Here is a 25223-nt window from a genome sequence, read left to right on the forward strand (position 1 = left end):
TACATCTTCAATTGAGTTAATCCCCAACTTTATTAAAGTTCAAAAAATAGTTTCGTGTTCACATTTAATCTTTCTTACTCAACACAATAAATCATCTGTAAATCATGTTGTTGACTTGCTGAGTTGTGGAAGAGGGCATAAGAAATATTAGGAGCTGTTATCTACATTGATGCATAACCTACATAATATGTTCGCGTAGCAGCAAAACAATAAACAATCAGGAACAAGAATATCTTCTTTGCTATGCAAATTTTCGTCTAAAATAAGCAGAGTTCAACACTTCACTTTTAGTTCTTACTTTTACTTTCTATTCAAATATTGACGGCCCTGGGGATTAGGTTTGAAGATTTATTATAAGTGTTTTTGTACTTTTGCTACTTTCTGATGTCAAAAAAATCCTTTAATGTACGGTTTTCACATTTTTATTTCTTAATATCTTCCTTCGCTTGGCTTGGTTCAGCGTCCTTCAGTGCAGATTCGATGCCGGCCTTTTTCAATTCTTCGACTAAGTCACCGTTGTGATGCATTTGTAGGAGAATATCGCAACCGCCAACAAACTCACCATTGATGAAAACCTGTGGTATAGTAGGCCATTCCGTAAAATCTTTGATATCTGAAATGAAAGAATACGGAACATTTTTTAACATGTACAAGAAAAAAGACGAGAAAAACTCCTACTTTGCCTTAATTCATCGCTACTTAACACATCATGGGCGTCATACACCACACCATGCATACGTAATATTTGGACCACCGCATTACTGAAGCCGCAGCGAGGAGCTGATGGATTACCTTTCATGAATACTACTACCTTATTGCTAGTCACCAGTTTTTTTAAAACATCTTTGGTATAGTTTTGAGGTTCATTCGAAGTTGCACCAACAGACGACCACAATCTGGTGTTCCTCGTGTGTAGCGCTGCTTTGTATGGTAAGCTGTGGCGAAGGATTTGCCGGAAAATGGTGCCCATATTTTAAACTATTTTGTTGGCCGGTTTGTGCTTATTATTAATATTTTCGTTGAACTAAAAATTTTGAACTTTATTGCAATGAAAATTTCAGGTGATGAAATTATAATATGATACGCAAAGTTGTATTTTAATTCTTTTACATAATGAAACTATAATATAAAGTACTCAACGTTTTTATAATTTCGCTTGAATTTGTGATTGCAAGAAATTTTATATTATCATATAAATTTGTTTATTTCACTTTCGCTTCTGTGAGTTTAATTTATTTTAAGTTTTGTTAATTCATTTTTGATCCAAATTCTTTACTGCAAAGCTTAACAACTCTGTTTATATTCAGTTAACTCGTGTCATTTTTTTTTTGTCGTGAAAAGAGTGTGGATTGTGAATTGTATGAGAATACCATAAGAAATACGAAGGAAACCAAAAAAAAGAGAAAAAAATTTGTGAAAATTGTAAATTTTATTTATTAAAATAGTTGGCGAAGAAGAAGCCTAAACACATCAGACAAAGAAACTATATGTTATGTCTTGTATATCGCGTAAATAAAGAGTAAACTGTATAAACGGAGCAAACCAAATTTGCATAAAAAGCTAAAAAACAAATTTGCAAAACAATAAGTCGAAGCTCATTAAGTCATTTTCATTTTATCACCTGAAAAGTTGTACGCAGAATAGTCTTTTCGGAATTTTCGAAAACGGTGTTGTAAAAACGACATGAATCGTACTGACGGCTTAGTAAGACGAGCGGTGAGAAATCGGGATAATGGTGCCGAAGGCGGCACTGCTGGTAATGGTCTTAACGCGAATACAGCTGACGATAATCAAGACATGAACCAAAACAAAGATCATGAGGATAATATAGACGATGGCGATTCTAAAGAAACGCGCTTGACTTTGATGGAAGAAGTCTTATTATTGGGTTTAAAAGATAAAGAGGTAACTGATTGTTTTACGTTTCATACAAATTCGATACACAAACATTCTCCCATTCTCCCATCGTCATTCCGTTGCGTTGTTACGACAATTTTTGTGTTTGTAGCTTTAACTCTGAAAACTGTTTCTAATTTTATCTAAATTTATTTCGCTTATCTGTTTGTCTTGTTAGTTAGGCACTGTTGTCGTTATTTGGCGTCTTTTGTAAAATTTCTGATATTTTGTAGCGTAACTGTTCGATTAAGTTCAAGACGTGCCACATGCTGGGTCTCCTGTATATTAAAATTTGTAAATATTGTAGCTTTTTATTACTTTATGAGTATATTGTCGCTTTTTACAATTTCAACTAAAATCGTTGTTTCGGTCATAACATTTCGCACACAATATTGCAAGATTAGACGCGTTCCTAACAACGTCGGATTTGCAAGAGTTGTAGATGATGGCAATTGCGGCATTGAAAAAACCAAGATTTCAAAAGTTTTTACAGAAAAGTGTATCTACTCTTCGCGCTCAACATAGAATATTGTTGGAACTGAAACTAAGCCTAAAAGGTCTTAGAATATTGGTTATTTTCAACACTTTTTGTTAATAATTTAATAATTACGGAGAGCATTAAAATCACGACAGCGTAAGAAAAGCCATTTTGACCAACAAGCACAGAAAACAAGTGAAGATCGAGCCTACCATCACTGTAATGATTGTATTTGTCTGAAAATTTCGTAGAAACCGGATAACATCAACAAATTTAATGCTAAATTATATTCTTGCTTTGAAATTTTAGTCAATTTTTTATTCGATTTAGCGTAAGTCTCCAAAAATGATTGATGTTTAATATGCCCGAAGTTTCTATCGCCATTCTTTGCGATAACCATATAAGAAGTAAGGAATTCTTGGAACAAAAGAGATTAATTTCATCCAAAGAAAATTTAGCAAAATTGTATCAATAAAAATCTGTAGTGGTCTTCATTAGCCATTATCTAATTTAAAGCAAACGTTACTAAAGTAAAAAAAAAGAAGACAACAGAAACAAGTTTCTTTAACATTTGATTTATTAAAAGAGTAATACAAATAAAAATGTGGTTTTCAACTTGTTAATTTAAAAGCCGTCTGACGCTTAAAGATAGCTACGGAGAGTTCACGTCTTAAAACAAAAAGCTACACTAGGGCGAGGCAATAAATCACAGTTTCGTCACAACACACTAACCAGATCCTGTTCCATACTGTTTGCTTTTCATGATAATCGTTATATGAGTGGGTTGAGAAGAATAGATGTTTTTATTAACCATTTTTAAATCCTACATTACTTATGATACAAGAGTATATTAAGTTTGTGCGGATGTATTACCCAGAGGGACTTAACTTATCTTTTATTGCGCCTTTCTATTCAGAATTACGTTTCCAATCGGATTATCCTTATACGTCCATCTGTTCGTCTTGTGTTTAACTCCCCACACTTCTTTTTACGCTACGTTTTCGACCACTTCCCATATACGCATTATTTTGAAAAGTAGTTATATGAATAACTGTAGGATGGTGTAGGGTGTTAAATGAACGCCGTTGTTCCCTATAGTGTTTTTACTTGTTTGTCATAATTTAATAAAAATTACGCTTGTTGCCATGTACACGCTCATTTTTTATAAGAAGATGTGCACTGCAGGAAGCATCTTCAAAAAATTACATTTACTTAATATTTCAAAACACTATTTTGCGCGGACCGATTTCGTGAGTATTAAATATTCAAAACTATTCCTACACAATGGCTTCCTTAAAATTTGGTGTTTCATAGGGAAAGGTCGTGAAAACGTTCTAATCCGATATATATCCAAAAGGATTCGTCCTTGGACAGAAATTAATGACAACATTCTTTTAAAATATCTCGGATAGGAGCGCCGAAAGTTTTACAAATTTTTATATTTTTATATTCTGATCACTTTTTCACTTGAAAAAGGCATTTATTGTCGAAAATCGCTACACCATATGTTAATCAAAAAAGTTTCCATCATTTTCTACAACAATTTACAATATTTTTGGCAATATGACGGTATCATGTCGAAAGAACTTATATTGATTTGGAAGCGATTCACCCAACGACCCATTTTGGTACTTCTTCAACTTTGCGAACCCGCTTGCCCGCGTAACCAGGAGGTGGCATGTTTTGTGAGTATGCTGGGTGCGGCAGAACCTCTCCTTTCGAGCAGCAGTAGTGTTGCCACCTTTAAACCGTTGAATCCGACACTGGTAATTGGGATATGATGAAGCAGTGTCACTATAAATCTCTGAACGTGTTTAGTGGGTTTCGGCAGCAGATTTCTTCAAATAAACAACCAAAGTAATAAACTTGGAAGAAAATGAATTTTGGGCGCCCCATGATTAGCAAAGTCTTACGGAAAACTGTTATTTTGTGGAGCGGAAGGTCAAAGCCCTCGAATTCAACCGTTATGTGCACTGATATTTCTCATTTCTTTATCATTTTCATCTGTAAATGTTGCTGGCCAAAATTTTTGCAAACGCCCAATACATATAATGTAGGCAGTTCCCTATTGCAAGTAAGTGTTTTTGTAAAAAATCTGTTGCTCTTAGCATTGGCACTTAAATCAGTTTTAGTAAAATACTCGAGCGGTCCGAGCAAAATCACAACATTAAAATGCAATTTATCTTTGAAAGTTTTCCGTCTTGAAAGTGATTGTTTCCATGTGCTTAGGCAGCCGAAAGTACGATTTTCAATATGAAAAATGGATTTATTTGGTCCAGATTTGTGGCAGTTCACTTTATATTCACTTTATATTAAATGACTGGTATTGAAGCGATTTTATCATAAAATATTGAGAAATACGGCTTTTTGCTATTTAGAGGCTTTCTTTTCATGGGAACTTTTGTAAGATGTAGGCTGTATCAAATATACCTGTGTATTCCAAATTTGGTAGAGTTAATTTTTACTTTTACGATTAATTTTCATTATCAAATAATAAACATCAAGCTCCTGCAAAGGCTTACTGGTCATAAGAATAATTTTGATGTGAAAAAGGATTCAAACAATTGGCCCATTCCATGCAAATTTTTCACATTAACAATATATGCGGAGAAATTTTGAATATTGCACTTAGAACCATTTCAATGTCTATTGTAGAAGTCTAGCAACCACATTTAAGAATTCGCTCTATGGAATCGATATAAGGACGGATGTATTTGTTAAACAATTTGTTACGGTTATGGCCAAGGTTATCTTTACGGTCATAATTTTATATGTTCTGATAAGGTTTCTCGAGCGTTTTTTTTGGTAGCTTTGCGTTTGCAAAGCATCAAAGATGCCACGAGACTTACATACCTTAGTGAGCGTAAACTTTCAACGTCCAATTTTTCGCAACCTATTCGTATGTCACTTCATTTGTTGTCGCGGCATAGTTATTTACAGGAAATAATCGAAATTGCAATGAAAAAATTACACTTTGATGCATTTACTCAAGTATTTGGAATAAGACATTGCTTGCTGCTGATCTTGCTTTTATATACTCAAACTTACTTTTATAATTTAAGGGATACACATCATTTTGGAATGATTGCATATCGAGTGGTCTGCGTGGCTGTATACTTATTGAGTTGGGCCTAAGAGGTCGCATTATGATGGAAAAATCTGGCATGAGGCGGCGAGGATTGTGTTCAAGGTGACCAATATTTTCATTAAAAGTGGACAGATTAGTTTTTAAATTTTTTTCACATACAATTTTAGTAGGAAGGTGATCTTAAAATCCGATCAACCAACAGGAGATGTTCTACTAGATGAAGCCCTAAAACATATAAAAGAAACTAATCCACCCGAAACAGTGCAAAGCTGGATAGAGTACTTGAGCGGTAAGATGGAATCGAAATAACTGAATGATATCGAAAGTAAAACTGTGCGTGCATCTTAGGTGAAACTTGGAATCCTTTAAAATTACGTTATCAATTAAAGAATGTCCGTGAGCGTTTAGCTAAAAATTTGGTTGAAAAAGGTGTCCTAACAACCGAAAAACAAAATTTCCTTCTCTTCGATATGACAACACATCCACTAAGTGATAATGTGGTCAAATGTCGTTTGGTCAGAAAGGTACTTATGAAATGACTGCAGGAATGAAACGATTTACTAGAGAATAATTTTCAAAAATTAATTTTTAAGATTCAAGATTCAGTGCTCTCTAAATGGGTCAATGACCCGCAACGTATGGATAAGCGTATGCTGTCTTTAATATTTTTAGCTCATGCCAGCGATGTTATTGAAAATGCTTTTGCGCCCCTTAATGACGACGACTATGAAGTGGCAATGAAACGCGTCCGCGAACTTTTAGATCTAGATTTCGAAGCAGAGGCTGCCAAACCAAATGCGAATGAAATAATTTGGGCCGTGTTTATGGCGTTTACTAAATAAAAGCAATTTTTTCCATTTCTAATCAATACAAATATTTTCTACATTTATCTTCTTTTTATCTTTTATATATTTATTTAAATAGTTTTTCTTACTAAATATGAATCTTGCTTGCGGTTTTATTTACTCCATTTTGTAAAAAAAGTGAAAATTAATGAATTAAATTCATAATGCCACAAAAATTATATACACACACAATAATTAGTTGAGTTTAGAGAAGATACTTTGATTTTAATTTGTTTTTTATTTTTTTCGCGTTTGATTATTATTATATCATATAATAAAATATTTTTTTAATCATTATTATAAATATTATATATATAAACAATCACAATTGACAAAGAAAAGATAAACGCATACAAAGGAACACTTATTTTTAATATAAGAAGAGTGTTTGATAAAATTTTTCCAAAAATATCATTTCTTATCATTGAAACTCGTTCATTAATTACAAATTGTACAGTGTGCCTAACTAAGGTATTATTTACATATTTTATTTTTTTGTTTAAAAAATTAGAAATTAAAAAGAAAAAAATTATAACACAAGTTTATAATCTTAGAAAGTTGAATATAATTTTTTGTTTACAGCGGTGTGGACGTGCAATTCGTAAAGATATAAGAAAAAAGAAAATATATTTTAACTTTCATGTTTGCCTCCCTCTCTCTATTAGCCTCTTTTATTTCTTTCCAAATTTGCACGATTCAGCCGCAAACAATTGTTCAAATACATACAACTAAATCACTGCGCGTATACACTACTGATCATAAAAGAGATTGGATTAACAAAAAACTTAATTATATACAAGAAAAAAAAGCATTATAACTATATATTAATTATAAGTTTAATATCGACAATTGTAAACAACAGAATAATAAAAATAACATTTAGAATATTATCAACAAAGCAAACGTGCGCTAATTAGTTTATTATACTAGATAATTATCTAGTTTGGCCATTCCATTCATATCATTCAGAAATTTTTATCAACAGTTCTCTAAGAATGTATTAGTTTTTCCTTTCCCCTTCGAGTACTCAGAACTCTGTATCAGTATATTAAAGTGCTTCCTTATTGCGTCTGCATAAGTAAAATCTATGCTGGCTATATAACTTGTAGAAAATGTTTGCACCCTATACCCTATACCATTTGCAGTACTAAGCATATTAGGTTTTTTAGGTTTTAGGTCTTTGCGAATGTGTGTAAAACTCACAGAAGAAAAGAAGAAGAACGTCGTATTTTTTTTTTTGGCAATACCGATCAACTCTGATTTATTTTCTGAATAGCTTTAAGTTCGTCTGCCCGTCTTATTATGCATTTTTCATTTCTAATCTACGGATTGCAATTTTAGATATATTTTGCCGAAATTTTGTTTACTGATATGTTGATATGTTTTGAGCCAAGGGCGAATTGGATTTGATCACTTTTACGAGCATTGCCCAAATAAAACTTTCGTATGAAAACGTCGTATGTGAAAAGGATTGCAATATTCGATATTTCTCGACAACAATCGTTAAGTAACGGTGTTTCGAAATATTTTTCGAAAACATCTTCCAAATAACTTTTCTTACGAAAAGTGAGGGTGAGGGTGTATGTGGTAAAAACGTTTCATCTTTAACGAATTTGTCTTTAGAAAATTGGTCCATCATACTGAGTTAAGATAAGCATTAAATAAGATTTGTACCCGCGAATAATGACTTGTTAGCCCCGGCTTTTACCTAGTCGGCTTCTTGTACCAAAAAAATCGAATTTTTATTATTTTGTGGCAAAAATAAGTAAGATCTTTGAAAACAAAATTAAATTTGGTAATTATGGATCACTTCTTAAAACGTTCTACGAAATACATGCTTTGTCGTGGAAAGAAAATACGATTTTTGGACGGTATTTCTTCGAAAATGAGGATGGCCAGCAGCTACCATGAATTATTTTCTATACAATAGAAAATCTTTCTAACTTCTATTTCAGTTTGACGCAATTATTTTTATATATATTCCATAAGTGGTTCTATATGTTGAATATTTTGGCTGCTTAACGGTTGTTGTATTCTGGCAAGGCCGCAAGTATTTACTCTGTTACCCGCCACTATCAGCTATTTAACAGTGCTTTGTATATCAGCAATAGATTTTGAGAATTTTCCGAAATTTTTTCGAAAAACACATCGTTATGGGGCCAGTCTTATGGATACCGGTATTGGATTATTTGTATTCTCAATGGGTATAGTATCTCAAAGGCTTCAAAAATCCTCGCATTTGCGCACCAGAAATATCAAAGCAAATCTTGGTGTTTGCTTTTCAAATGTTTACAAAAAATGATTAAAGATAAAAAATGCATTTTTTTATTATCATCATAACTTTATTATTATTGTTTTTAATCATAAACTTCCGACTCTTCGAATCGGTTGTCCGCTCTTGCATGGTGAAAACGAATTATCCTCAACAGATGAACAATATGGAGAAATTCGGGAGATTCATTAAATTTGAATTTAGTTATCCCAGTATTTTCTCTAATTATTTACAAGAATACTATACATATAATAATGAAAAAAGAAAAAGTAAACTATACTGGCGTATATGTGTCATATTATATGCTTACATCTTTCAAAACGGGTTTTCATGTAGCTAGCGACATTCTAGTAACTGGACGATGAGCGCGCTAAGAGAGAATGTATACGGCATTCGTAACAGAGATTGCCACAAATTTCGCGATCTCAACACCATCCACAACTTTATAGTCGACAGTTCGAAGCGAAGCACAGGGAAAAACACTTCAGATGATCAGTCTGCTCTCTTGACACCATCACTATCATATGTTCAAGATCTGCATATCTGTTCATAAGCAGAATGTGCGCTTTAGGAAACACTTTCCGTAGCGTCAAAAATTTTTTTTTCGCCATTTCGTAAAAAGCGGTCGACTCGTCACTGTTTCGTTAAAGGGAATTTTTACTCAAATTGAATTGAATATGAACACTATCAAAAACTATCTCTTCGTCTATTAATTTTAGAGTTATGGTTTTAAAGGGAATTTTTACCCAAATTGTATGAACACTATCAAAAACTATCTCTTCGTCTATTAATTTTAGAGTTACGGTTTTTATTTGCCAAAATTTCCGTACCAAAGTGATAAATTTGTCCTCTACGCGTGATCCTTTGCCAGTGTACCCAATAAAATAAAATAAACCAACATAGGAAATTGCAGCTTACTGTCTTGCCTAAAGAGATCTTACGCCGCAGAGCTCCTTTAGCTGAAGATTTTCCACGACCCAAGACTTCCCATTTCGGCATTGCCAGTTTTTAATAATTTTCAAAAGACTCCTTTTTATTAAGCTTTTACCGTGTTATTATCGCCTAATATGCCACCTAGTATTATTCTGTTTATTGTTATTATGTTCTGATCTCGACTAGCAATTCTAGCGGCGCTGTTTTTAATAACGCTGATTACCTTGGATACTAGTGTTTTAGGACCTTATTCTTAGAATTTATTTCTTCTTCTAAATTAATAATAATAATAAAAATATAAAAAAATCACTCCTAAACAAACGTAAGTTCGGACATTTAAACTATGAGCTTAAATACAATCGTGCGTGAGAGCGTTGGTGCAACTCCAGGACAAGAATTGAAAATTTCAAGAAGCTCTCTGCAGCGTATACTCATTGAAGAACAGCGTCCGTATGCTGAAGCCGAATGTCCATGCATAGTGAACAGAGATCGTTCAATGGAATGGATTGAACATCAACAAGTAGATGCTGATTTTTCGAGCAAAATCATCCTAAGCGACAAAGTTCATTTCCACTTTGATGACTTCGTTAATCGTCAAAATTGCTTCATAGTGGGATTGTAAGCAACTTCGTGTTTCCGATCTACCGTACTCTGCTCTCTTAGACAATCTATCTTGTACAATTACTTTCCTTTTTTTACGTACAACCAACATTTGCGAAACTGCTTGTCCACAGATCATTTCTTTATATGCTAACCTCAGAAATTCCTCATGATGCAAATTATAATATGCTTATGGACTTTGAGTCAATGTCTGTCTAGGCTTTTATTTATTTTTGAAAGTGTAGGCAAAAAAAAAAGGGAACAACAGGATCAATACCGCAACTTTTCTGAATTTTATACCTTTTATATACTAATTTCTCCAATTGTGCTATTTAATCTATGAAGTGATGTCCACAATATGTACGATGTCGTGTACGTTTTCTACTCTTTCAATCTGTTGGAGCCGAATTTATCTCAGTTCATAGAGGACATGCCTATTTGAGAAGGTATGATAACAATCGTAACGTAACGGATACACCGGTAACAGAGAAAGATTTCTGTACCCAATTTAATGTATTGACAATCACAAGCTATCGTTAGTTAGTGAAAGAATTTGAAATTTTGTTTCTTAACATCCCTGCAACCAGCTGCAATTTTATCAGTTGCCAGAAGTAAGTATTATATAAATAAAAAAGTATAAATAAAAATGACAATGAGTTAAATAAATCGAGCTTTAAAAATCCGTTCTTTTAGCTACAAATTCTGTCAACTAACCGAAAGATTACTTTCATAATCGCATTATTATAATAACATAATTTGTCAAATAGCAAAATAAATAGCAAATTTAGAAAAGTCTGCAGAAAGCAATCACGATCACCTATTAGAGGCGTTTCCACATTTCATATAATATTATCGCTGCACGCGAAATAAACTTAGAAATCATATTCAAGAATATTTCTTAATGTAGTTACTCATGTAGCTTAAGTTTAAATCTTTATTTTGAGAAAGTAATTTTCAAAGAGCCCACTATTTTATATTATTTTTATATTAGGACATATTTTAAAGAAAATTGTTTACGAATATAAAGGATATATCTCTTTTATTATAAATTTAATGTATTTATATATTATTCAACAAATTTTATATATAAATTTTGCTTTGTTTGTAATGTTCTTATAACAATAATGCGTCATTTTTATAATTTAGTTTCTTTTGAAATAAGTATGTATCGATAGTACCAAAGTATATATATTCTATGATAGTGGAGCTAGATTTTGCTAGTTGCAATGGAAATTTGGTAAATTATTTAGTATGCATTACGTTCTTGATATTCGAAACGAATTGTATATGATTTTTCAAATATAAAAGCCGAAAGAAATTTTAGAAATTTTTACAAAAAGTTCAATGCTTCTGTCCGTTTATGTAAATGGGCATCATTTGTATAACGTTCAAAATTTAAGTTTTTTACCTTTTATTGTGTTAGAGCAATTAGATTTCAGCAAATAAGAAAATAAATCCACTTACCGCAGTAAAGGTTGAATGGATTGCGCACTTCTTCTTGATTTTAGATATGATTTAGATATGACTTGTTCGCCTTGGCTTCTTGATTTTAGATTTTTTGGATTTTCCCTTTTTCCATTTTTTTTAATTTTTCTTATTAGGTTGTTGTTCTTTTTTCCGGTTTAACCTCGCTTGGATTTTCTCACTTGGATTTTCTGATTTAACCTTATTTGGATTTTTTTTTTCATTATCTAATTTTTCGCACGTATAGAGTCGTACTTAAGTGGTCAAACAGATTGCTGTGAATCATTTTATCTCGAAATCCATAAAGCAGACGCGTTTAATCGAACATTCGTGGGACTACGTACATGGTACCATGAGCACGCTTCCGTTTGTACTTCCTGTTCACGAACTTTGTCAGTGTATATAGATTTTGTTTGCTCCTATCGCAGACTACTGCTTTCACGTCCAGTCCGATCTCCTCTGCGATAGTTAAACATCTGTTTAGCTCGTTCGGAGCTCCATTATAGCTGGTTATTGGAATGGCGATGATCAGCACGTTAAAAGCTGTCAGCAGACTACCTATACCGAAGACGAGGATTGTTCGGTATTCTTACTTATTTCTAATTTCTTTCGTGTCGTCGTAGCCGCAACCATACAGCATATCTCCGCCCGAGAATATATTGATTCCTCATTTGTGTACACTTCGTCGTAGTGTACCTGTACAATTTTGTGGTGAGGACTTAACTTCCTCGCGACCTCTCGATATCCACTACGTTTTGAGCTTCTTGAACTTCCTGGCCTTCATCTTTGTTTGCAGCGGATTCAATGCGTTTACTCCTCGCCCTCCGCGCTGCTTTCGCCGACGTTGTTGGTCCCTCTTCGCTACATAGTACGCCAGGGATGAAGACCATTTTAATATTTAATAATATAAATAATATGATAGCAAGTATATAATTATATGAAATAATGTATATAATAATATAAATAAATTTATATAAAATATTAATATAACCTGAAAAGAAGAAAAAGGAAATAAGAACATTTGGTCATATACAAATACACATCTCATGATTATTATTAGTTAAATAAAAATGAAAGACAGATCAGAACTATTTTTAATTTCAATTTATTTATATTATAACATTACATTTTTTACATATTTTCAAATTATTATTTTAAATAACATTAAAGTAGAACTGTGTACTATTTTCTTTATTTAAATTTTAACACTTTGAACTGTTTTATAGAGGTTGATGAAAGCTGCTGCTTTAAAAGGAACACTTCAGAGCTATCATCAACCTTTGAAGGTTCCCTTTAAAGCCAACGTATAAAAGTACAATTTTTATAGGAAAAAAGGTTAGTTTAGGTGGACCTAAATCTACGCCATATAAGATTGATTTTCCCATTAAAGAGAAGCTTAACTGTGAAACAATGCAAAAGCTTCTTATAGAGTAATAATTAAGCAAATTGCTGTATTTAGCAAATAAATAAAAAAAAAATCATTAAAGGTTTTCATAATTTGGACGTTTTATACCTTACCCCGCTTGCAGTACTGAGATATGTAAAGTTTGTGCGAATCTATGTAATACACGGAAGGACTTTTGTTACCTTTTGTCATATCGATCGATTATCTGTCCATTCATGTTCATCTGTCCGCTCCTCCGCTTTGTTTTTTTGTGTTCAATTAAGCTGAGTTAGTTTTCTTGTCAAAGGTCTTATTATTTACTCTCCCTCTATTTTTTTCCCAAATGAAAATCTTTAGAAAAAATCCAGAGTAGTACCAAGAATAGACCAAAGTGGCATAAATTCGGCCCAAGTACAGATAATATATTTACAATTTATTAACAATAAATATTCCTTAATATACATTATAAGATTCATACTGTCATAAGAAGTAGTAAAAGCGCCGCGTTCTTCTTATTTTCTTACTTTCACATATAGCAGCACGTATTCAATAGTTTAGGACTCACCAATGCAGTATCTGTGGGATTTTATAACATCAATATAAAATATTCAAGAGATAAATTCTTAAGAGGGATAGCTATTAAAAATCTTTCAGAAATTTTTTGGTTCGTGTATTGGGAAAAAACGCTATGAGGAAAAATTCCTTTACATTGAGAAAATGTTTTCCCTGAAATTTGGAACTCTCCCGCAACCGTTCCGAATGCAGACAAAATAAATCTATTAATAAATTTCTGCTGGGACAACCTAAGGTCTTAAGTGTTAATTTCTGTTTCTTATTTAATACATTACGAGACGTTTGCAGAAAGGTACAAAGGTACAATTTCCAGTTAATGGCCAATCTCATGCAGCGAATGAGACTACCAGCAGTGTTGAGTAAGTTCTTGTAAATAGCCTTTTATTAAAGTTACAATAGAGAATAATTCAAAGAGTTTAATTTGTAAAATCAGCTACCTCCTCCTCCTCCTCCTCCTACTCTCCGTTATTCTTTACACTTTTATTAAAATTCAATTATAATTTCCTGCATGTTTAATTGGCTGTTGTTGTGCTTGTTGAAATTAGAATTTTTGTGTGCAATTTTTCGACATTTTTGCCTTTTTCTTTTCGTTTCTTAATTTCAAGGTTTTCAATATTTCATTTCAAGGATAGTGTTACAATATGAAAATGTTTGCTTACTATGCGCAAAACATAAATACAACCAAAATCTACCAAATCGTCTATTATGTGTGCTGCAATGCTTTTACTATATTATAGGTCAAAAGCCAACTAGAAGCTTTACCCATATTAACCGAGTTATACGATGAGTCTAAATATTTTTTGAAAAGTAATCTATTTGTCCATATATACATAGAGCGCTCACAATTAAAATGAAAAGCTTCAATTCTCCCCAAAATTTACTAATTTTGTTCAAAGTCTATGATTCCTCTTTGGCAGACGACAAGGAAATTAATTACTGACCGTACAAAAGTTTATCTTACTGCCTGGCAGTCGCTACAGAATCAATATTGTTGCTTAACATATACTCATTGTCTTGGCTTTTAAATTTAAATCGTAAGCCAAAGATATCAGGCAACTTCTAGAATATGTTATTCTTTACCGGTAATTAAAGGCGAAGCATAACAGAACGGATTACCCACCAGTTGCAAATGCTGGAGATGCCGTCATTCTCTATTTACCTAATAACAATGTTACCCTTAATGGCACGGCTAGTTCAGACGATCATGAAATTGTGGCCTGGGAATGGATTAAAGACGCGGGTGATGAATCTAAAGCAGTGGATATGCAAAATACTAGGACACTATATGTACAGGTTGGTCTTTTGTGAACTGACATTCAAGGCTCTTCTTTTACCATTGTTCTTTGGAATGGCCAAATGAAGCTTTCGAATTTGGAAGAAGGAATGTACACTTTCGATTTAAAAGTCACCGACGGTAGTGGACAATCGAGCACAGCAAAAGTTCATGTCTTTGTAAAACCGCCAACAAACCAACTCTCCTCCCACAGCAATTGCAGGAACTAATATGGAAACTATTCAATAAATCTTTTAAATAAGCAAACGATTAATATCAATTCCCTCAGATTATAAATCTGCAAATTAATTGGATTGTTCTAAATGGCTCATCTTCAGCCGATGATATCGGTCTTAAATCCAATGAATGGGAAGAAGTTCAAGGACCTAATGCTGCGGTTACATTGAAGTCTAACGAAACAGTACGTTTTCCATATACAGAAAGAAAAATGCTATGAAAAATCGTTGTGTACATAGGTCGCCAATGCTACGGGTCTAACTTAAGGCTTGTGTGAATTTGCGCTTACTGTAGCTGATACCAGTAACAATACCGCCTCCTATCACTTATGGGTTAAAGTGGTTCAATTGTAGATATTTTGTTTATGAAATCAAGATCCCTCTAATAATCCGAGCTTTCGTTAAGCTAGTCGTTATGTCTTCAAACTGACAGTTAGTGACGAACAAGGCTTAACAAGCACGGAAACGGTTAGCTACCAATTACCTGGGCATCAACTATTTAAAAACGTTATCCTGTCAACTGAAGGCAGTTTCCCTTAAAACCAATCTGATCATTACATTTTGTGAATACTTCTTGCACAACCACATTGAATTTCTTTTTTGAGCATAAATTGTGTTGTATTAATTACATATAGCAGCACATATTAGCATATTTTTATACATCGCAAATAGTTTTGCTAAAGAGAGTTTGATTGTTAACTAAATTTAATGTTTTATTTTGAAAAAGTTCTCGGCATATTGAAATTCTTTGTTTTAGGCGGCAATAGTTTCGTTTATTTTTCCTAAAAAACTCGGATGAATAATTGCTTGTCCTGAAAGAAGCAGAATTGATTTCGTTTTACTTTTTTCAAGCATAAGTAAATTACAAAAATTGAAAGAAATATGAGAAAGGAAAGAGCGTCTAGGAATAAAATATCAACCCCTGCATTCATAATAAGATGGAAATTGTAACACATATAAAATAAGTTGATAATAAATTTAAAATACAAAAGTTTTGGGTTTGTTTAATATGAAAGTAGAAATCTTCAAGTACACCAAAAAATTTGTTCTGTAGCACTCGGGAAAAGCGAATTCTAATCAAATAAATTTATTATTTCATATGGAAATCAAAAAAATTTTACCGCAATCTGTACCTTTCTGCAGAAAAGTTGCGTATGTAAAAGCAACATGGCTGCAAGAAAAAGCGGAAGTAGAAATTAATATGCTTAAACAGGAGCACCATATCAAGATGAGGCACATGGAAGAAAGACACAAATTAGAAATGGAAAAATACAAAATGGAGTTGGCTTCACTAAAAATTAACTTGGATTTGAAAAAACGGGAATTAGATGAAAGAGAACGCGCAAAAGCGAAAATAGAAAACGTGATATCTGAAGCAAAAATTGCACAAAATGGTTCTGATTATTAGCAATAAATTTAAAAACAGCACCATAATATGTCGCGTTTCTATTTGTAGTTAGTTTTTCCAAGGTGGAATTAATATCATTTCTTTCAAGGATGAAAAAATATTTTGAAATTTTACTTTTCTTAAACGGGACATTGGTCGTTTTGATATTTTATGAATAACCTACGCGATTCCTATGCAGACTTAAAAAAAATTGATACAATCGCCCGATCTTTCTGGTAAGTATTTTAATACATCTCTTGATCTCTCAAATTTTTCTTGCTCGCTTTTCCCTGAAAAGTTAGTTGGTATAAATATACATTATTATAGAAGTACATTCCAGCTCTTTGGAAGATTTAAGCACTGTCGTGGAAATACCCTCTTCAATACTAAAACGTCGTATAGCTTTTTGGCATAATTCTAGAATCGCAGCCGGGCGTTATCGAATTAAATGAAAACGATTTACCAAAACGCAATTGGACAAAGAGCCCAGGAATGAAGTCATAGCCGAAGATGAAGGTCACGAATCAGCTATGGCCAGCGCTCATGATGAAAGAGAAGAGAAATTACTAGTCAGCACTGACATACGAATAACTAAGTAAGATTTTTATTTTTAGTTTTTTTTTTTCCATTTTGCAGGTATTCTGGTTACACGTTATGGGTATGCTTACCAATCTGGGGCTTCAAATGTTGAAATTATTTGCTACAAACGGCTCGGATGTTGAATTTACTCAGGATTATTTAAAGGTCTTTTTACAACGTAAAGTCCGAGGACATAAATTAATTATTATTATTATTTTCAGTTGGCCAGATGAAAACTTAGCAACAAAAATAAAGAAAGAAATTGGAAAATATAAATTACTTAACAAATACAATAATTGCGACATACACTACAGTAGATATACATAAATATATATTATATACATGTATAAATATATATATGGGCAAAGAACGGAAAGCTAAGAATAAATATAAATATAAGAATAAATATAGTTTGGCAGAAAAAAATAAAACTCTTGCGGTGGCGTTGTTGATTTGTAAACAAATACTGATATGGGTTATGACGCAACCAGTCTGCAGAACAAATATGAAATGTACTATGAAATGTGTTACATTATCCGATTCGTTGCCTAACAATAATTTGGTAGTCCTAATACCTTATTAATACCTTCGCAAAGTTTAGACTTTCATGTTAATTTACTTTATTTCATTGCGTAGCATCATGCGTAGACGAGAAATTCGTCACGTTGTTGCGGAAATTTTGTCATATAAAAACCCTAACTGTAAAGCTAATCGTTGCACAGTCGAAGAGATAGTTTTTGATAGTGTTCATACAATTTTAGCAAAAATTCTCTTTAATGAAACGGTGACGTGAAAGTGTTTGCTAAAGCGCACATTCTGCTTATGAACAGATATGCAGATCTTCAACATACGATGGCGATGGTGTCAAGAGAGCCGATTGATCATCTGAAGTATTTTTCCCTTTGCTTCGCTTCGAACTGTCGACTATAAAGTTGTGAATGGTGTTGAGATCGCGAAATTTGTGGCAATCCCTGTTACGAATTCCGTATACATTCCTTTTCAACGAGCTCATCGTTCAGTACCTAGAATGCCGCTAGCTACATGTAAACCCGTTTTGAGAGCTGTAAGATGAATTATATGACACACATATTCGCCAGTATAGTTATTTCATAAGAACGCGTACATAAAGCATTGCAATATTCTGAAAGTTCTAGTTCAACATCATCTTTGTAGGACGCAATGCTATAATAGAATTTATGGAGCAGAACTTAAATGAAAACTAATTTAAACGGTGCATAGATTATCTAAAGTGCATTTAGCAAAAGCAATTAAGCATAGTTGACGCTTATTTCGCCTGCACTTTATTTACTCGTCATTCAAGATCTTTAAAGAATGCAAAAATTATCACAAATGTTTTGTTCGCATTATCCTGAAGCTTCTTGTGTTTCCAAAATACGATTCTGTGCATGGATGCAATCAGCAAAGAAAAAAGCATTAAGAACATGGACTAATTTAAATTATTCGGAAATAAATTTCGAAAAAGAGGATACCTTACTTTAATAAAAAATCTACAGTCATATCCTTAGACATTCCCAGTAATTGAGTTAGGTTTTTGTTGGTTCATTTAGCTAATGAATAATAAGAGAAATTATTGATGATTAAATTTGCTTCGACGCTGTTGTATTGAGCGCAACAAACACTAAGGAAATATGGCTTAATTAATTCCACTACAGTTCGCACGATATATAAAAGCGCTCTCAGATGTGTAAAAATTATCGACAATTTGTGGATCCTTACATGCCCTATAAGATCAAAAATTGAAAAAGATTAAATTGCCACATACGAATCTGTATCTGTATATAACTGTTTTAAATAATCGCAAATCGCTTGAACACAACGATAAAAAATCCCGATGAGTCTGTTTAAACAAAATAAAAGTTCAAATCGAAATAGGAAACAATCAATATAGTAATTTTTTATAAGTTTTATTTATATATTTATATATCCATTCGTTTTCTTTAACCTTTATTCAAATAAAAAGTTTAATAATAGTATAAATGTTCGAATGTGCAACTGATACCATCAATAATGAAATAATTGATAAAAATTTTATCATCTGCTAAAACACAGTTGCAAATGGATTTAATTTGAAAGTCCCAATAAAAGTAACTACAGCAATTAATAGCAATTTTAGAGAAAAAAATCAAAAAAATTCGCACCCATGTACATAAACTTATATAAAAGCTAGATAACTGAATGTATTTGAATATTTAGATACTTTGCGTTAGTAGAGGAATACAGAAAGTTTCGAAAAGCTAACGAGGAGGAATTAGGGAAATGGGGATTTTCTCTTATTTTTTTTATTTTTTTTAAAGAATACCATGTGACATGGGACTGTATTGCAAATCATTTACAGTTTTAGCAATTTCTTTTGTTTTATTTGCAGGGAATATAAATTGTAAGAGCGATTGGATTTTTTTAATACGATATTCGCTAAATATATGTTAAAGTATATTTAGACATGCAGGCATGTATGCTTGATGGTATAATATAAAACAATAATGGTTACCATCTTCGTGAACGTGCCAGACGTGAAAGACGCGCACGGTTTTGCGAATAACTGCGGCATGTAATCGATCCAGCCGCAGATGTTGTATAATTCTTATAACAATATAAGGGCTAACTTAGAAGTTCCTTAATTTCTTTATGCATATGACATAGAAAGTCCACATAACTGGCGGATCCGTCCGTGCCTCGATCTTCGATAAGAAAATGTCGAAATACACTTTCAAGTTTATCATTTTGACGTACACAAGTGATCTTCAAATTAAAAGAACGTTATGATCGTCATTTTACAATTTTTCTCTCTTAAATTCAACTTACTCTCATATAACGCGTACGCTCAAGCATGATTTTTTCGATAATGTTGCGTATCCTCTGTGCCATTCGGGTATCACCAGATATGGCAAAACGCTCAGCATTTACTTGTTGCGTACATTGAACGCCGAAGAGTGGTTTAATGAAATTTGCCGACAATGATTGACCCAACCATACGAAGAAATGTACACCATTCTCCAAAACATATGCGCCATCTTCGGTCATTTTCTCATGCGTACATCGTATCGACATAGGCAGCTCGCCGTCATCAACATCTGCATCAACATTATGTATTGGAATGAAGCGTGGATACAAATGAGTGACCGATGTGTTCAAATCCATTGATAAGACAAAATGTATAACGTACGAGCGATCGTCCAAGGTCATGTCTGAACCACCGGAAATCGCATCATTCTTTAGCAAGCACGATACGTATAGCGGTAAAAGTTTTAAACATTCAGGTAATATCAGTTGACCTGCCGAAGTTGGCGAGGTGCAGTGCTTACGATAACAAGCCAATATTTGTGCTGAACGATGTATAAGATTTTCTTTCACTACTTTTGGTGTTAGTTCCATAAGTTTGAAGCAAGCTTGTTTAGCAAAGAACAACATCATGGCGTCCAAATCGCAACTCTTAAACACGTCGGCAATTGTGGTTGTGGCTTTAAGAGCCAAATTAAAAACACGTAAACGTCTTTGGCCACTGCAGGAAGTATAAAGTAAAGCAATTTGCAAATAAACATTTTCCTCCGGCGGCAATTTATCATCATGTTTGATCTCAATGGCGATAGATTTATTACAATCTGTATAAGCGGAAACGATAAAAAAAAAATTCAATTACACTGGACATTAAATTAAGACGCTTAACTAACCAATGCTAGCCAGCTCGACATCTGTGGTGTTCGTCATAAAAAAGTGACCATAGAAATCGGTCGCTCGTATACCAGCGGAACTGCGTACTCGCATAACAGCGTCAAAAGCGATTGGTCTTGAGACATTTTTAATAATATCCTCAACCAAACGTTTGCCATCAATTTCAGCCTGTATATATATATATATATATATATTTAGAGAAAAGTTAAAGAAAACATTTCAAAGAGTCGTCATGTTACCTGGAAGTAGGTGTATTTATAAATTTCACCACCTGACAGCCGAGCCACTTGTCCAATAGTAGCAATATCAATATATGCGTTGTTAAATAAAAACATGTCCACTGAGCAACCATTTTGTACACACTCCTGACCTAATTGATTGTAATTTTGACATTGTGGTGTCAAAACCGTTTTCTCTTTATCAGTGCCCAACAATTTGCGATCGTCGCGATTTTTAAGTTTACCAGGAGCATCCGCAATAGGTAGAGTTGAGTTAAAGATCAACAATTTACCGCAACAATTGGAAGCCTTTAGAGCTTCCATACCTGCCTGAATAGCAGGATACAGTATGGTTTCCGTCTCTTTAGTATCCAAAAACATTTTTGGTATTTGTTCCATAAGAGCATCGATAAGAGTTTCCGATTCTTCAGGATCGCAAAGAAACCCATCCAGTAAAGGCATAAACATGTCCTGAAATTATATTGATAAGCCTACCAGTTCGTATTTTTTGTCACGGTTACATTTACTTGAACGTCGCCTACCACCATCATTTGTGGTTGCGCTAGGTTGCTTTTGATGTTATAAAAATGTACAGTACTATTGAAAGTTATGAAACCGACACGCATTTTTGATTTATGTTGACCTTGATCGATAGGCAAATGCTTTAAAATACGTTTAATTTGCGAGCACAACAAATGAACTAAGCCGGATTTCATGGTATTGTAAGAAACATCTATAACAAAAATAAAGGCTGGAATTTCTGGCGATTCATTATTCTAAAGCGAAATACGGGAACGGTTACGAAAAATCTATCAAATCAAAAATTAAAACATCACTCAACATACACGACAATAATCTTTCGTAGCCAAAAATTCATAAGCACCCAAAACCAATTCAGGGCGTTCGAATCTATCCACTCTTTGTCCTGTATGATCTAAATGTTGAAAATATTCGGTAGGCACTGAAATGTATTACAAAATTAATGGTTTTTGCATCAACTCAAGTAAACAATAACTAACCTTCCGTGGATACCTTGCACATTAGACACTGAAAACGACGTCCAGCATCAACAAATTGCATATTGGGCGACATATATGCTTTACAGCGATTGCAACGTATAGGACCTAACACACCAAAATCTACAATAGGTGGTTCGTATTCACCCTCAATGATACGAGCGTATGGTGATATAATTAAAGCAAAAGGCAAAGCTGTAGTCTTTAGCAGATCCGCCGTGGAAGGTATGCAATACAACGACGATCTAAATGGCGGAATAAAGTATTTACATACTTGCAAACAATGTGCAATCAAAATATTAATTAATTATTTACCTTACAAATCTAGGTGAAGAATTGCCTTGATCTTGCACTACGTATTTTGTTGTCACCAGAGGAGGCAGAAGGCCCGCTTGATTAGTAACAAAGGGTCCACCAGCGTTACGTTGGTTTTCAATCATTACTTGTATTGGGTTCGGCATTTGGTCGGGATCTAGACGGCGTGCTTGCTGGTAAGGCTGGGGTGGAGGTTGATACATGCCAGTAGCTGGAGTTGGCAATTGCTAAAATTACAAAATATGTTTCAACATTTCTAAGTTCAATATGTTAATTATCCTACGTGGAAACCAGGTCTACCGGGAACTTGCTGTCCAGATTGTGGTGGTGGTGGCGGTGCCATCGCTTGTGTTGGATACCCAGTAGGGGTTTGTTGAGACTGTTGTGGATAGCCAGGCATCATCATCTGTCCAGGCACAGCTGCTTGATTCTGTTGCGCTGCTCCCGTCATGCTAGGTGGCATCATGAGTGGTTGACTGGGCCTTGCAGAGATTTGGGCATGTGGTTGTGTATTGTACTGTCCCATCGTTGTTGGTTGGACACTTTGTTGCATGCCTGTGAAGCCACTCATTTGAGTTGGTTGACCAGTAACAGGCGGCATAAACGCTGGCGTTTGCTAAAATGTTTTTTAAAAATTTATTTAAAAAGCAAACGATATCGACTTAAGTAGCTCACTGTTGGCTTTTGTACCGGTGGTGGCATGTGTGGCATGTCTGGTAGACTGTTGCTTTTCACCGACATTTGATTTGGTCCGCCTACAACACTCTGAACGGGAATTATCGGTGGAGGTGCTACTCCACTAGCAGAAGAAGCTGTTGGCGGCATAATCAGGTTGGTTGTGGGTGCTTGACTGGGAGAGACACCATTAGGATAAGGAACATAATTGTTATTGACCATTGGTGGCGTATTTTGCGGTTGCCTTGATTGCATATGCTGTTGGGATAACGGCTGTGTGTACATTGGCGGTCCATTTGTATTAGGTGTTATATGGGGAACACTCGAAGTCACACCGACATTAGCATTGTTAAATGTATTATTAACTGAAGTTGGAGGCCCACTCAGTGCTTGCTGTTGCAGCAACGGGGGTTGTTTCACAGGGTTAACGGTCATCGCACCCATGGATTGAGTTAACTAATGTAGACAGTAAACATTATTAAAAAGAAAAAAAAAACAAAGAGAATATGAACTCTTACATTGCTTTCGTCTGGTCAAAGTTAAAAATGTATTAAAAATAGGTTTTTTTGCAAGTCTCACCAAAACCTTTCTGACTGTTTTACAATGTAGACCCTAGTCTTTTATTCTAAATTCTAATAAATGAAAAAACTAAAATTCCATCGACAGGTGCTTAGAAGACGTAACTGCTTGGTTTACAAGCACGATTTAACGTTGAGGCGTCTCATATCTACCAAGCAAGCTGATATTAAATTTAATCTGTAGAAAATTATCAAGAATATCAGTTCCTCAGGCTTTACCGTGATTTTTAGGCATAAAAGGATCTAGGGGTTGAAAAATGGTTAGGTGTAAATTCACTTGGTAGTATTTTTTACTTCTCTATTGCTACTTTTAAAGACTATTCGTGGCTATTAGCTTCATAAATACATCCTTGGTGTGTTTATTAAAAAGTAATATACTAATTGGGTCGGAAAAATCCGTTTTAGTTAGTTTATTCCTACCTGCTGCTGATAGTTGCCATTCAATACATTACGCGTAGCAATTCCTGTTTGGGGAATTGAAGATAACGGTACATTGCTTGGAACGGAGCCGCTAGGCGGAACAGCGGGCGACCCTTGCACAGGTCCTTGAGAAGACCATCCAGGATATTGTTGCTGTGGAATTGATTGCTGGCCCCCAGGCACTCCGGGCATCATTTGTTGTGTTGGTTGCATTGCTGGCGGTGGTCCGTAAGCATTTGGATTCATCATTATTTTTTGTTTTTCCTTTGAAAACTTTTCGATTTTATTTTAGATAAAACAAAAGAAGCGATCAAACTTTTTTCGTTATCAAACGAACACGTAAACACACACAAGTAACAGACAGTACACCGAGCAATTAAGAAATTTTTCAACACATCTATCCACACAAATCTTTTCAACAATTTTTCACTGGCAGCTATTTGCTAATCACATAAATCCGCGTACATTTATGAAATTTATAATGTTTTATTCCCGAATATGTCTTCCTAAAAAAATTAGTATAGAAATTCAATTTTTTTTTTTTGTACAGATAAAAAAATTGCACTTCCACGTCAGAGCAGCCTAGTTTCGCATAATTTTTTGTTAATTCTCTTTTTTTTTTATTTTCTTTGTTTTTTGACATTTTCGCCACGTACCAGCAGAGCTACCAGAAAGCAGAAATTTATGTCGCCTAATTGGGAAATTAGTTGTCAAGTTCTTCTCTTGCTTACATTAGATCAGTTCTACTTTGTAGTTGTGTAAAGACAATCAATCATTCTTAAAAAGTATTCCCAGGTGTGAAATCCTTGCTTCCGCAAAGCACTTATGGATGTCACTGTTATTGTAACATCAACAATTTGGGGGATAATCATGTATCTGAAAGTTAACTCTCGTGCGCGACCAAACCGATAGCTGATGCACGTTTTTCTCCTAATCGCGGAAGACTTTCGTATCAATTTTTTTCTATCATTCATATGTAAATAAAGAGGCAGAAAAAAGAAAAAGTTTTGCTTATATTTAATCGCGCCTTTCCAAATCCAAAAAAAGACAACTTTCATAATTAAACAAATAATATTTTGTGCACAAATTAGGAAAAAAACACAAATAAATTTTCAAACATCGATTATACGTTTACTACTTACATATTTTATATAGCTTTTACAAAATGAAAAAAATGGCAATTTATATCAAATGAAAAAAGACTGCGTACGGAAGAAATTTACCATATAATTGCAAGAAAAGAATGTGTAGTGTGTGTAGAGTGAGTTTTTCGTGCATTTGTTAAATTGGTTAAGGTAACAAA

The 25223-nt window shown here is 33.8% G+C and overlaps 3 protein-coding genes across 6 annotated transcripts; 1 reads left to right on the forward strand and 2 right to left on the reverse strand.

The window, feature by feature from the left end:
• Window positions 1-1185, reverse strand: LOC119633497 (glutaredoxin-related protein 5, mitochondrial). Of its 2 annotated transcripts, XM_038027086.1 has the most exons (3): window positions 1085-1185; window positions 679-1024; window positions 1-613 (listed from the first exon to the last, which is right to left on the reverse strand). In XM_038027086.1, exons 2-3 carry the CDS (start codon window positions 968-970, stop codon window positions 423-425), a joined length of 483 nt encoding a protein of 160 aa, XP_037883014.1. In that variant the 5' UTR covers window positions 971-1024; window positions 1085-1185; the 3' UTR covers window positions 1-422. The 2 variants fall into 2 exon arrangements, with proteins under 2 accessions (XP_037883014.1, XP_037883013.1); XM_038027085.1 differs by having other exon boundaries at window positions 679-1138.
• A 187-nt stretch (window positions 1186-1372) lies between these two features.
• Window positions 1373-7120, forward strand: LOC119633496 (Golgi phosphoprotein 3 homolog sauron). Of its 3 annotated transcripts, none has more exons than XM_038027082.1 (5): window positions 1373-1905; window positions 5437-5564; window positions 5633-5751; window positions 5811-5986; window positions 6056-7112. In XM_038027082.1, exons 1-5 carry the CDS (start codon window positions 1684-1686, stop codon window positions 6302-6304), a joined length of 894 nt encoding a protein of 297 aa, XP_037883010.1. In that variant the 5' UTR covers window positions 1373-1683; the 3' UTR covers window positions 6305-7112. The 3 variants fall into 3 exon arrangements, with proteins under 3 accessions (XP_037883010.1, XP_037883009.1, XP_037883012.1); XM_038027081.1 differs by having other exon boundaries at window positions 5630-5751; window positions 6056-7110; XM_038027084.1 differs by lacking the exon at window positions 1373-1905 and adding an exon at window positions 3905-4448 and having other exon boundaries at window positions 5630-5751; window positions 6056-7120.
• Window positions 7121-19377: 12257 nt separating this feature from the next.
• LOC119633537 (protein transport protein Sec24C) lies at window positions 19378-24526 on the reverse strand. The gene is made up of 11 exons (XM_038027140.1): window positions 23921-24526; window positions 22923-23378; window positions 22531-22863; window positions 22248-22474; window positions 21936-22177; window positions 21762-21877; window positions 21444-21692; window positions 20938-21387; window positions 20698-20866; window positions 19832-20628; window positions 19378-19768 (listed from the first exon to the last, which is right to left on the reverse strand). The coding sequence occupies exons 1-11, from the start codon at window positions 24167-24169 to the stop codon at window positions 19628-19630; spliced, it is 3429 nt and encodes a 1142-aa protein (XP_037883068.1). The 5' UTR covers window positions 24170-24526; the 3' UTR covers window positions 19378-19627.
• Between the last annotated feature and the right edge of the window lie 697 nt (window positions 24527-25223).

Source organism: Glossina fuscipes, unplaced genomic scaffold, assembly GCF_014805625.2.
Source record: "Glossina fuscipes isolate IAEA_lab_2018 unplaced genomic scaffold, Yale_Gfus_2 2, whole genome shotgun sequence".
Taxonomy (NCBI): Eukaryota; Metazoa; Arthropoda; class Insecta; order Diptera; family Glossinidae; genus Glossina; species Glossina fuscipes.